The sequence below is a fragment of the Stigmatopora nigra genome, chromosome 1 (assembly GCF_051989575.1).
Source record: "Stigmatopora nigra isolate UIUO_SnigA chromosome 1, RoL_Snig_1.1, whole genome shotgun sequence".
Taxonomy (NCBI): Eukaryota; Metazoa; Chordata; class Actinopteri; order Syngnathiformes; family Syngnathidae; genus Stigmatopora; species Stigmatopora nigra.
This window is the reverse complement of record NC_135508.1, coordinates 12,595,342-12,608,689: the sequence shown is the minus strand read 5'-3', so window position 1 is coordinate 12,608,689 and position 13,348 is coordinate 12,595,342. Positions and strand designations below refer to the sequence as shown.

The 13,348-nt window shown below is 38.6% G+C and overlaps 2 protein-coding genes across 2 annotated transcripts in view; one reads left to right on the top strand and one right to left on the bottom strand.

Annotated features, from left to right (window-relative positions):
- LOC144201934 (troponin C, skeletal muscle) lies at window positions 1-3,998 on the bottom strand. The gene is made up of 6 exons (XM_077724788.1): window positions 3,845-3,998; window positions 2,179-2,233; window positions 1,947-2,090; window positions 1,177-1,291; window positions 523-659; window positions 1-352 (listed from the first exon to the last, which is right to left on the bottom strand). The coding sequence occupies exons 1-6, from the start codon at window positions 3,845-3,847 to the stop codon at window positions 321-323; spliced, it is 486 nt and encodes a 161-aa protein (XP_077580914.1). The 5' UTR covers window positions 3,848-3,998; the 3' UTR covers window positions 1-320.
- Window positions 3,999-7,330: 3,332 nt separating this feature from the next.
- The window catches only part of lamb2l (laminin, beta 2-like), a 28,568-nt gene continuing 22,550 nt past the window's right edge, over window positions 7,331-13,348 (top strand). The window contains exon 1 of the mRNA XM_077720037.1: window positions 7,331-7,470. The gene's annotated coding sequence lies outside the window, so the exon portion shown is untranslated. The remainder of the gene's footprint in view (window positions 7,471-13,348) is intronic.

Sequence of the window (13,348 nt, the reverse complement as noted above, 5' to 3'; positions counted from 1 at the left end):
TTAAGTGACCATGAGTGAAAGAAAGGTAGGTTTATTTCAAAGGAGAGCGCAGAATATCCACGTGGAGGAGGAGCTTGAATGCAATACGGTGAAACGGTGTAGCATGTCCGGAGGAGGAGCAGCAGTTGCCTGGGATGAGACAGCTGAGGAAAGTGTCTTCGTCTTAAAAAGGTCGGCTATTCGGATATTTTTAGCCTTTCTGGTTAGGCTCCAAGGCCTCCTGTGAGTGCAGGGTGAGGTCATAGATTTAACCCCGGATCAAAAAGATGCCAAATCTAAACATTTTAAGGCTAAAAGAGGACCACCAGGAAATGTAATCCTCACTGGACGTTCTCCATCATCTTCAAAAACTCTGCAGTGAACAAAGCACACAAAAAAAACATTGTACGCCCATATTTAGTAAAGTGAGAGACCTCATAAAATATGAAAACTTGGTATGTCAGCTCACTTTTACAAAAGCGCAGGTCATTTTCTCAATATTCTATTTTCGATCAAATTGATAATATGTTGACTGTGTCTCACCATCAAAATCAATTTTTCCATCCTTGTTATTGTCAGATTCGCCAAACATCTCATCGATGTCTTCTTCAGTGACAGCTTCTCCAGTCATGTGCAGGATGTCTCCAAACTCCTCTCGGTCGATGAATCCGTCTCCGTTTCTGAGGGTGAAAATGACAATTGGATGACTGAATTGCAGTTATGATCACATGGTCGGTCGAGATCAAAATACAATCGCTGTTCTTGTCACAAATTTCACGAAAGCAGGGCTGTTATATTCAGTTTGGTTCGCGGGCCACATTCGTGCCAACTATATATCTGACCAGTGTGACCAGTTTACTTTTGGCACAAAAAAGTTGTTGAAAACGTATTTGATGATGTACAAATAGTATGAATGAGCCATAAAGTGCCCATCAGGCAGTAAAATCCCGTGGGCTGGATCGGAGCCACTTGCGACCCACTTCTGACCCCCGAGCCACAGGTTTGACACCACTAAATCAACCCATAACAAAATCCCACTAAAACAACAACAACAACAACAACAATCTTTTACAAAAAGAGTAAATGGAGTGAGAATGAATGACTTGTGTTCATTTTGTCACGACATTTCTCAAATTCTCAGTTGCAATTTCCTATTTGGACACTGTGGGCAAATTGAATGACCATTGTAAATCATACTTGTCAAAAATACGGAAGCATTCAGATAGCTCCTCTTCACTCTTTCCAGCCTGGTCCTCCTTTAACTGCTGGACCATCATGACCAAAAACTCCTCGAAGTCAATGGTGCCACTGCCTAGGGATTGCGGGACAAAATAAAAACATTATATAGGTGGAAAGCTTGGCTTTCTCATATATTTATTACAGAGAAACATTGCTACTTCGCGCTTCGGTTATTGCTGTTTCACTACATCGCAGATTTTTTTTCTGCAGAATCGTTTTTATTTTTAAATTTTTTTATTCATTCATTCATTTTCCATACCGCCCATCTTCAATAGGGTTGCGGGGGTTGCTGGAGCCTAACCCAGCTGTCTCCAGGTGAAAGGCAGACTCCAACCATCATATTTTGTTGATGGTTATTTAGTCATGTAAGAAATTCATTTGAATTAAATTAAATGTACTATAAGGATTAATATTGGCCAAAAACTTAAAACTTATATAACCGTATATGCTGAAGCAAATTACATTCACCTTAAAAAAAAAAGCACTGGCCATTTTTCAGGTTAATTTATTTTTGGGTTTGTTTTGCATTTTGAAACAATTTTTATTCGCAGCTCTTTTGTTATTTAACTCATTGGCCGCCAAAAATAACACAAAATGAGCCGTAGTTGCTCAAAAATATTACTTTAGCCACTAACTTTCGCATATTTCCATTTACAACATACAAACTAAGGAACCGCATGAACAATCTTTGTATTGTTTTATCAGCTTTAAAGGTTTGAATTCCTCACCATCCTCATCGACTTCCTCAATGATGGCATCCAACTCTTCCCTGGATGGGTTTTGTCCCAGCATCCTCATCACGGTGCCCAACTCCTTAGTGCTAATGTCACCGCCACCGTCAGTGTCAAACATGTCAAATGCAGCCTTGAACTCTGGAGACGTTCAGAAAGTGGCAATGCAAAGATCAGAACGTAAAAATTAAAAAAAGTGCATGGACGACGGCAAAAAAAAAAGACTAACCTGCAATCATCTCCTCCGTAAGGAAGGAGCGGGCATCGCTTTGGGCGTCAGTGGGCTTTTGAGAAAGAACAAAGACTGTCACGACATATTCAATGCTTCAAAATTGTCATCATTTAACTAAAAAATGCAATGAAAGTACAAAAGCACATAAGACTATTGGCTATAAAGCCGAAGTTCAGGTCACGTGACAAATGGTTGTGATGGAAATGGCCCCATCTTCAAATGTTTTGAAATGTTTAAAGAGCAACAAGAAAACAAGCCAAAACATGGTTGCCATGGAAATGACTTATCACTCATTAAATTTGGACTGTAACAGCATAGGACAGTTATTCCAACCATTTCTGCCCAGTAAATCGGCATGTTTTATGCTGAAAATAGCTGTGACAGTTTCAGTTTGTGAATGACAGAATTTAACTGAAAAGAGTCATGTTCCATTTTTTTACATTTAGATCTGTAGTTAATTAGGCTAACTTGTCTTTTCCTACTGTTTGAAAATGTAATGATTTCATATTTTTTCCTTCAAAGCAAGCAAATAATGCATATTTTGTTCAATGGTTGTCCTAAATATGCTGATTAAAATGACTCGATGTTGCTTCATCTGACAAGTTTAACATTTTACAACTTGAGCATTTCTACCTACCATCTTTCCCCTAACTCATACTAATATTCACACTATCACTATCGCCTTATTTTCTGTTATACTGTAATTTTCCACATTTATTTAGTAAATAGCTGAATATCTAGAACACTAATAATAAGTTAAAAGCTGATTCTCAAAACGAATCTATGCATTTTACAGGCTATTCATTAACTACTGCCTTAGGAAACTTAGATTCTGAGTCTAAGAAATGATTTAACAGAGCAAAATAATCATAAAATGCATCGCGCTGGGTGAAAAGTATGAACGGACCTTTTTCGAAATGGATTAAAAGAGTCGGAAAACTTTAAATTGTATAGAATATCATGTGGAAGGAGATTTAATGCTACATAGTAGTGTCATTTTGAATAAAATCATACCACCAACATATGATATTATTGGAAATGTCCAATAACAGAGTTGTGGCTTTTATGTGGAGGTTTTACAAGACCAAAAGTTTTCTAGCCTTTTCTCACTCAGTGGAAAGTTGATTAGAATAAAAGCTAAATATAGCACAATGAACTGGCAGTCTGCATTCATCTCCCCTCTCATTCTTGACAGATCATCGTCAATATCTTAGCATGTGGCCACGCACACAAATCCTTAAGGCTCAGCTATTTTTAAGACGAGACTTGAGGGAGGATTTAAGAGGGATTTTTTTCCAAGGTGAACGCCCTAAATTAGGCGGCGTGTCTGTCTCAATTTACTCAGCTGTGTGAGTCATCTAACTTTAGCTGGCTGGAATCTCAATATCCATCATATCATATTTAGCGTGATGCAAAAGCAGAAAAGTTGAGAAATAAAACTTGGGTATTTTTAAGAAAGCAGGACTCCCGTTGCGTATTTATCAGCGCTTTACGTAAAAATTCCGATAAAAGCATTTTCCTGCGTAAATCCATGGATTTTCCACACTTGAGGGTTATCTCCATCTTCAAATATCTTGTCTTTAGCCTCTCCAGGTGAACACAGAAAACCCCAAATCCTCAAAAAAAAACAAGAGAAAACAGGCCCGTATTCTCCGGTCCTTACCATGGCGACCAGTTGTTGTGCAAACAAACCCCGTCAAAAAAAAGGTTGACTGGCTGACAAAAGGATGTCTCCCTGCTACACCGTTGGGATGGAAGAGTCAATCTGATCCCCCGGCTTCCATAAGTACCCTCGCATCCCGCCAAAGTTTCACTGAAAATGCTCAGGATTGGGCCGGAGGTAGCCAATCAGGGGTGCTGGTCTACAAGGTCTTGATGGACGTTCCCATATGTCCAACCCAATCCCCCATATTTAGACAACGGATCATCCGAGTGACATTGATTAAAAAAAAGGCTCATCAACTGGAGGTTATTTTGGCAAAGGATCAAGCGGGCGCTTGACATCACCAAGCCCCTCTCCCCTCTCCCTCGACTTGGAGGTCCATCTCCAAGCATGTCCTTACTGCTTCGGGATTAACCTTGCACTTGGTGACATCTGTAACTCAAGATGGATTGCAAGTGGATCGCTCCTCTTAAAAACAGCTGTACAACATCTCCAGCGATCTGGCTTTCGAGCTTCCTCCTCTTTCAACCAGGAGACGAATAGAACAGCCGGTATGCGGCCTATAGTTAGCGTGTCAGTCAATGACAAGGCTACAGTGTAGTGTTTAGTCTTATTGTGTCCCTCAGACTACGGGAAAAGCGATTTTCTGAATGATTTGTTAACAAATAATTCAGAATTTGTAGTGACTGGCTGAAGTAATCAAATTTTGAGTTTAACGTGTTTTTGAGGGATCTGAAGATCCAAACTAATAGAGTCACTGTTTGTATCACGAGTATGCAGAAATGCCCAAAGCTGTGATGCAAGTTTTCTGAGTGGTACGTTTCATTCTTACTCTGCGCACTTGCTACTCGAAACATGAAGACAAGTTGCAATTCTCATTCGCCACCCCTAGTTGTCATAGTGGCAAAAATTTGACCTGAAACAAATCTTATGAGACTGTTTTACCACATTGTGCCCATTGACATAAAATACCCTAAATTATTTCCCTGGAAGAGAAACACCGGATTTAGAATGATCTTACAAAAGTATTACATAATATTTTACGAATGATTGTACATAGTGTTACAATTACTAGTTGAGACGACTTGTTTTTGTCTAATTTCTACAACAAAAAATACATAATTGGCAGTCCGAGCACCACTATATTGATAGCGGTCAAATAAATAAGGCTAGCATCTTAGCACAATTTACATGTCATCAAAAAGGTTCTTACAGAAAACAACTTCATTTTATTCTGTTTTCAAAAAGCCATCCACCTAATATTTGTGTTGACCATATTAGTCCACCCAACAGTTTACTAGAAGGCAAAATAGTTATTTATATCGGTTCAACTACTATTATGACATGTACTAGTATGTGATTTTTTTTGTTTTCAACTGGGAGGGACATAGAACTTTGGCACTGGTATCTATCTTTTATGTGGAGAAGACATTTTAGTTTACGACATTCTCACCGCTCTCCGCATTTTGATCGTCTTGCTCCCTCTTTTTCATCGGTATTGAATCTCATCTTTTCAATCATCACCCTTTCAGACTCCTCTCATGGATTGGCCGACTGACAGCAACAGCTGACTTTGAATGTTCGGTGTCTTTTCTCCTTTCCATGCCGAGAGGCAACTGAATGTAATAAAAAATAAATAGGAACATTGAAAGTAAGGACAGGGAATTGACAGATCTGCAGAGAAACACAAATGGAGAAGTCCTTTTAATCATAACTTTTTTGTCATCTTGTACCTTCTCATTCCACTTTTGAACTGATCCTTTCTATTTCTGGATGTTACTTTCCTCCCCTCTTGGGAAACAGCTGACACCTCTACACAAACACATTCTATATAAGGCGGGGGCCGAGTGCTATGTGTGTATTGCCGTTTGACTGGGAATGCTTGAGCTGAGTTTTCAGGGTTTGATCATATGACCATATCCAATCAGCCTACCGTGCATGTTTTTGGGAGGAAACCGGATGGATGACATGATGGTTTCAATCCAAATTTGCAAACCCTTTGTTTCATTTTCTGTCATTGAACGACACAATTGAAACTAATATATGAACATTCTCTTTTTAATGAACAGAACGTGTGCACACAAGCATATGCGGCACTGCGTACACACTCGACTGTTGGTCATACTCTCCTGACACTTCATGCTCCTCTCCAGGAATGCCTGAGCTGAGTGCTGCAGAAGACATGAACTACCTGAGAGAGGCGCTACAGGAGAGTAGAAGCAGAAGAATGAGGCATAAGCCAAGGAACATTTCCTGCAGCAAATTGAAAAGTGTGAGAAGCTAGGCTGGACTGTGTAGGCTGTAGGCCAATTGATGGATCCACTAGATGGAAAATAGATAACAAAATAATACGCAGTGATGTCAAAATCTTTAACAACACAGGATAAAAACTAATTTACAAGTTATTTGTCATTATTAGTGGAATACCTGGGAGTGTGAATTGGATTGGATAACTTTATTTATCCCGTATTTGGGAAATTTCATTGTCACAGTAGCAAGAGGGTGAGGATGCAGATACAGAAAAGGCAATTTAGGCCGTTTGGGTGATAAGTATGGTGTTTATCAGTTTTGTCTTTTCATGTTCTCCCTTTGCTTGAAAGGATTTTCTTGTAGAACTTCAGGAAGGTGGATTTATTGAAGACTTAGTCTAATTTGACTTGACACTATAGCATTTTATACTTTGTGTAGGTGAGTGGCAGCCAATCCTGGATCTCTTGTGCAAAGTCCACTGGGATAGTCTCAAACTCAACTTTCACCCCAATTGACCTAAAAGGTAGCCTAGTGGTGTATACGTCCGCCTTACATTCAAGAGTTCTTGTGTTGAAATCTTTGCACGGATCTTCCAGTTGACTTGTCCTCTACATTCTTGTGTGGCTCATCTTCAGGTATTCTCACATTCCAAGAACGTCCATGTTCAGTCCATTGAACACTAAATCACAAGCGTCAAACTTAAGAAGAGCTTGGGGTCATAACCAGGCCGCAACATCACTTGATGCAGCCTTCATTCTACTTCATGTTTCCCACAAGTTCTTAATTTCACCCTATTGTATTTCCACACATTTTTCTTGGCCTATACGTATGGATATGCTGTAGCATATGTAGCTAGATGATTAGCACACTTTTGAGATTCTGGGTTCAATTTTGGACTCATTCATTAATTCATTCATTCATTTTCATGACTGGCCACCTTAAATTGCCTCTAGATATGAGTGTGAGTGTGAAGGATTGTCTGGCCATCAATTCAGTCTCCCAAGCCTCTGGGCCAAAGTCAGCTGAGATAGGCTCCAGCACCCCCCGCGACCCTAGTGAGGATAAAGCAGTTCCGAAAATGAGGTAGAGCGAGAGACCTATAAATGCATATACATTTGACTTGTGAAAAAAAGTATAGGAAACATTTCTGAAACAGGAATATGTGAGTAATCTTTACCTGAAGCACTGGGCGGTCCTTTAAGAGCTGGGTGGGGTCCAACCAACACTTCCAATGGGCCAACCTGCGCCCCTCTCCCTACGGACAGCATAGAGTAGCCCACTAACGACGGTTGCTCGAGTCCGGACGCTGAGCTGTCGAGGGCGGCGTGGGAGCAGTCGACCGGACGGTGGAGAGCCAGAAGCGAAGCGTGAGGCAGGTGAGCTGAAAAACGACCGCTTCATTCTCAATAAGAGACCGATTTTAATTTTTTTCATTCTTAACACTGGTGACTTGATCTCCTGTTGTACGCTTAGAAGTGAAGATCGCTCGATATTGCATCCGACTTAAATATATTCAATCCTATTTTTCTTTAGTTAATGTTTACTTATTGCATTTTATCGAGCGTGAGCATGGCTAACGTCGCTGCAATGGGTCGATAAAAAAAGATTAAAATAGTTTGTTTATAAAGTTTAAGTCGGTTTAATGTTGACTATTGAGATTAAATAAAGTTATAAAAATGCATTGATGGCATTAAGAAATACACCTGTCCAGTTGTCTTGATTAAATAAAGATTTTTTTCCAAATTATTTAGTTGACTATAGTGTTAACTTTTAGTGGGACAGTGGCCATTACACTAGACCAGGGGTAAGGAACCTATGGCTCGGGAGCCACATATGGCTCGTTTGATGGGTGCATATGGCTCTCCACTAACGTGATTTAAACTATGGAAACTGTTGGCGAGAAAGTGCAGGAATAGGAGGGTTACGTTGGTATTGACACTACCCCTAGTGCCTTATATATTTCTTTTCATTACACTCTTTTGCATGGATTTTCTCATTGATACTCACTGATAAGCAACAACGTAATGATGTTGTCAAAATAATTCAGATACTTTTTGTACTTTCAAAGTGGTGAAGTGACTAAAAAATACAATGTCCACTACTGTAAACTAAATTAATAAAATTAATAAATTAGTGCATAAAACCAGAAGCACACAGTGCTTACGGCCATAAGTAACACTCTATGGTTATCTTTCTATATAATATTTCAAGTATTTCTCTCATTCTACAACATTGATTGCAACAGAAGTCCAATTGAATTCGTGTTTCAAGGGCAATGAACAAACGTTGATTCGCCCCTCCCAATTAAAAGTGATTGGACGCTTAGTGCTGTCAATGGCAGCAAGAGTGTTTAATGAATACATTTGGCCCCCTTGACAATATTTTAGGGGGTCTTAAGTAAGCCTAATGACGTTATTGCTGGTGATTGTCCCAGTATGTATCTCAAATTTGCCCCAGTCAGGCCACCAGCGACCCTAATGATAAAAGTGCTACCTTAGTTGGACAGTGAGTCATTAGTTTCATGTTTTACAGCTGTGATAATTTTTCTTCTTCCGGAAGTGTGCCATATAAATACATTTTCTTTGAATTTATTGACAAAAATAAGAGACAATATTGTATAATGTAGTTCTCATGCACTGACCAATTGAGACAAAATGCAAGGTGAGAGATGGGTGGGATTATCTATGATTTATGTGAGCAAAATATCTACTTGGTGGTTGATTTGTGACTCCAAGGCAGTTCTTTTAAAAAAAAAATACACATTCCTGCCAGATTACTAGCAGTACAGATTAATGGAGAGACAGGCTCAGATTTTCTCCTTGAAGTGAAAAGCATGAGAGTCAATACATGTACAACGGTGTATTTCTTACACTTGTTCCTCTCAGATTCACGGTAAGTTAATATCATTCTCTCAATAAAGCCCATTATTCTCTCATATTTTCTATTACATGCGCTATCAGATTTACACTGATGAGATAGAATAGTTGCCAAGTCTATGGAAAAAATGTGGGATGTTTAGGGCAGAGGTGGGGGCAGGTGGGGGAAAAGGAACAAAAGTCACAAGGATGGAGTTCTATTGTTATTTATATTGTTATGGAATTAGATTATATATTACAATTAAAATGTTTGAGACCCACAGCAGTGTTTGATTGGACACTGAATTGTATAACAGTAAGAATGTATTACTGTGACACATTTTTTGGAAGTTACACTTTTCTTTGGTTTTTGCTCCAACGTTTCTGACTTATTTGCTCCTTTGTTGCGACACTTTTAATATAATACTTTTGCTTATCTTCTAAAATTCTTTCTTTTCCTAGCCTTCTCTTTTTTTCCCCATATCAGTGTGGCCATTATACTCCTTTTTTTGTGTGTGCGTGGGTGTCTGTGTTTGTGTATGGAGGTACAAGTTCCCAGAGGCCTTTGGAGGCTTAGTCTAGCTTTAATCAGCTCAAGGACCCGGACCTGCACCCTGCTGCTGAGATCAAGCCTAACCTGAAGGGTTAAGAGGATCCACGAGTAGCTCGCAACTTCAAAATGTCCAATAGCAGCGAATGATAAGTGACCTCTTTTTCCGTGGTTCATTTGTACTTCAATCTAGACCACACAGAACACTTTTCATTTTCATCTTGGGTGGGTATATTCATTTTTTACTGTACAGCCACTTTTAATGAACATTTCAAATACAACAGTGTAAAAATATAAGATAATTAATCCGATAAAATATAAAGCAATGATGGGTCTTTATTCTCTATTAACAATAAGGGTCATTTAAGTGTATAAAAAGAAGATAAATGAATATAGAATTCTGTTCAAATCTTATAGGAACTACTCAATAGATTTGATATATATATATATATATATATATATATATATATATATATATATATATATATATATATATATATATATATATATATATATATATATATATATATATATATATATATATATATATATATATATATATATATATATATATATATATATATATATATATATATATATATATATATATATATATATCTTTTTTTTTTTTACAAGTAAACAAGTATAATGAATTTGTACTTGCAGTATATTTTGGGTTTTACCTAAGGGTAACTAGTGTGTTTGTTCTGTATGTGTGGCGCTTTTGTTTGCAGGTTAAGACATTCATGAGTTTGATATAAATCAAATCCGTTGATGACAGTTTTGTTTTATTTTTTCTGTTTGTCTCCTTGTGCATATTTGTGCCTTTTATCCTGTCTGGAAGTCATGTTTCCAGACAACTGACAGCTTAATGAACGCAATCTAATTATAGTGTGTTGTGTACGCTCAGAAACCTGAACAGAGATGCACAAAAGTAGAGCCTTTGGTAAACACAAGGGGTTCATCTAATTTCTCTAATTGCAACTTCCTTGGTCCTTCCTCCTCCTTTTAGATGGTAGTCCTCTTCCTTACCAAATAACATACTTTATTCATCTCTGTAATATGACCTAGCGACAAAGGCAAAGTTCCAAGAAGTAGCAAAACCGAGACACGTGTCATGCTCTCAGTCTCAAGCCGACCTGTAAATCACAATACTAGCTACCTGTTACATCATCAGAATGGAATTCAACTTTATTCTTTCATTATTTGGCATTGGATTGATCTATTACTATCATGGTTTCGGGGGCTCCACACCTTGAATTGGTCACCAGGTAGTCACAGGACATAAATGGACAAATGATGTCACATTCACTTTCTTCTTGACAATTTGGAGACAATGTGCATTTATTTTACTATGACTGGGATCGTGTGAGGAACCTGGAGCACTCAGTGAAAACTGACACTGGGACAAGGACTAGATGGAAAGTCCATTTAAGAAGGATTTGAACCCACAACCTTAGAACTGCTAAATGGATAAGCTAGCCAGTTGTTCTTTGTTCCAGGATTTTCTTTGGTCATTCTTACTATAGATTTTTCAATATCGCACAGTACTTTTTGGATTTTACATGATTATTTTTGTGAATGTTTTGATCAATTCTCTTGAAGGGTATTCAGAGTGATATCATTTTATGACCTTAGTCTCTGTCTGGGCCTTTTCCTCTGGTATTGAACTGACACACCCTGGAGCGGGTTATTTTTTAACTGGAACACTCAGATGTACTTGAACTGTGCATCGCTATAATTTTTCTTTCAAGAGTATTAGGATAAGACTGCATTGTGCTACTTCATAGTGTTGAGGTGGCTTTTGTCTTGGTTGCAAACCATTAGAGAACCTTTCATTTTTATTTTTGTCATGTTTTACCCCCTTATGCTATTTCTCACTGTCACACACATTGACAGTGAACTCATCATGAACTTCATGAACTTTACAACTAGTACTGTCCCATACCTTGCCAGCTGCGCCTCGCTTTACGTCACCTTTACAATTCTTAATTCTTTTACCGCACTTGTAGCTTTTCATAGCTGCCAGAATCATTTCTTTGTAAAAGTGTGAATTCTTAGAACACAAGCCCTTGATTTGATGTAGACACAAGTTCATACAGGCACCAGCTCACAGAGCCAAGCTTATCATGTTTTTTATTCAGTGATACGGGAACCTGGGATTGTTTGGGCTGGAGTTCCGAGATTCCTTGACTTCGTTTAGCCTCAGCATCGACTTTGTAGAGGCTGCATGAACTTTATGCTGGCCTTGGCTTATCTTTCGATGCAACCGTTCCTTTTTTGGTTAGCTCGTTGCAGTCGGAAAATGCTTGTTGCAGTCGGCAAACTCTCAATTGATCTTTGCCTCTGTGTTATTAAGGAAAAGTTCTTCAAGGCTTTTGTATCTTATCCAACTGACCTTAAAATGAGAATTTATAATTCGGAAATACTGCAGAGTTTAAGAAAGGAAATGGATGACAAATGAAGAGCTGTATGTAAATTAAAAAAGTAAATCATTAACGATATTTATTTAACGTGTTATTTCATATAGTGTAGTATTGTATCAGAAGGTGTAGCGTAGCACATTTATTCTTGTCAAGAGCTGTTATTTCCGACTGCCCAACTGACTTGATGCATTAGAATTAAGATAAGGCAGGGAAAGACCATTAAGAAGACGGAAACTGAATCTTAAAAAGAGCTTCTATTTGCATGCGCAGCCAGTGGAGGCAGGAAAGAACAAAAGTAATGTGCTCCCTCTTTCGTGTTCCAGTTAAAAGGTGAGCAGACTGGCTGACTCCATTGCAGTAGTCTAGCGGTACAGTCACGAGTTGTTTCGTCATCGTAATGAAAAGTCATCTCATGTACTATAATGTAATATTTGTCAGAGGTTTATGTTGGAATTCTATTTGATTTTCAAGTATTCACAGTCACTGCTGCTAACCAGCTTTGAACTCCAGTTCTAGTTTCTGCACTCGCTACCTCGCCATCTCCTCCTTTAACAGAGGCCGAAGGTCACATCAGCAGAGCACTGTGAATGTGAAAGCTGCTTTGTTCTGTTGTGCACTTGTTTTGTTGACGGGCCCAAATCACACACATGCATGCACATTACCCACACACCACCGACACCGTTACACTTCCTCCTACGCTCGTCTCTTTGTGTTGTCGCCCCTTCCAAAGTTTTTTGACCTTCAATGTCTTTTTCGATAAGGTCCAAGGCATGTTAGTTTCAACTCTTCATGACATGTTAGTAAAGGGATTAGGGCCAAAATGTGTTATAATTAATATTTAAGGCTCCAGCACGAACGGATAACGAATGAACGAATGTTTGTGGCTTTTAATCCCCCCAGTACAAATCCTTTGAGTTGGAAGAAACAGTTAGAGTATAAATACTATATTTGTACATGTTTTATGCTAGGTATGCATGCCAGAGATGGCAGTTATGAGTTTGAATTGGCTTTTTTATTTGATGTTTCTCTCAGTATTCCGGCTTCCTCACAATTTCCATAGATTCATATGTAGGTTAATTGAAGGCTCTAAATCGCCCATTGTTGTCATTGTGGGAATGAATAGCGATTGGGCAGTATATGAGATGATTGGTTTACGACAGGGGTCTCAAACTCGCGGCCAAACTTTACGACCAGTCCACGTTGAATCTAAAAGTCAACTGGAACAAAATCCTGTTCACCAAAGACTTTCACGAGCTAGAGACCTATAGAGAATGGGAATTTAACTTTTTGTTTCTCCAGAGTATTTGTGCCATGCCCTGAGATTGACTGGTGACTAATCCAGGGGGAATTTACACTACTTCTTATTGATGCATATCCATTTTTCGCGCTATTGATGCGCTCGTAACCCAACTGTCTCTTGCTC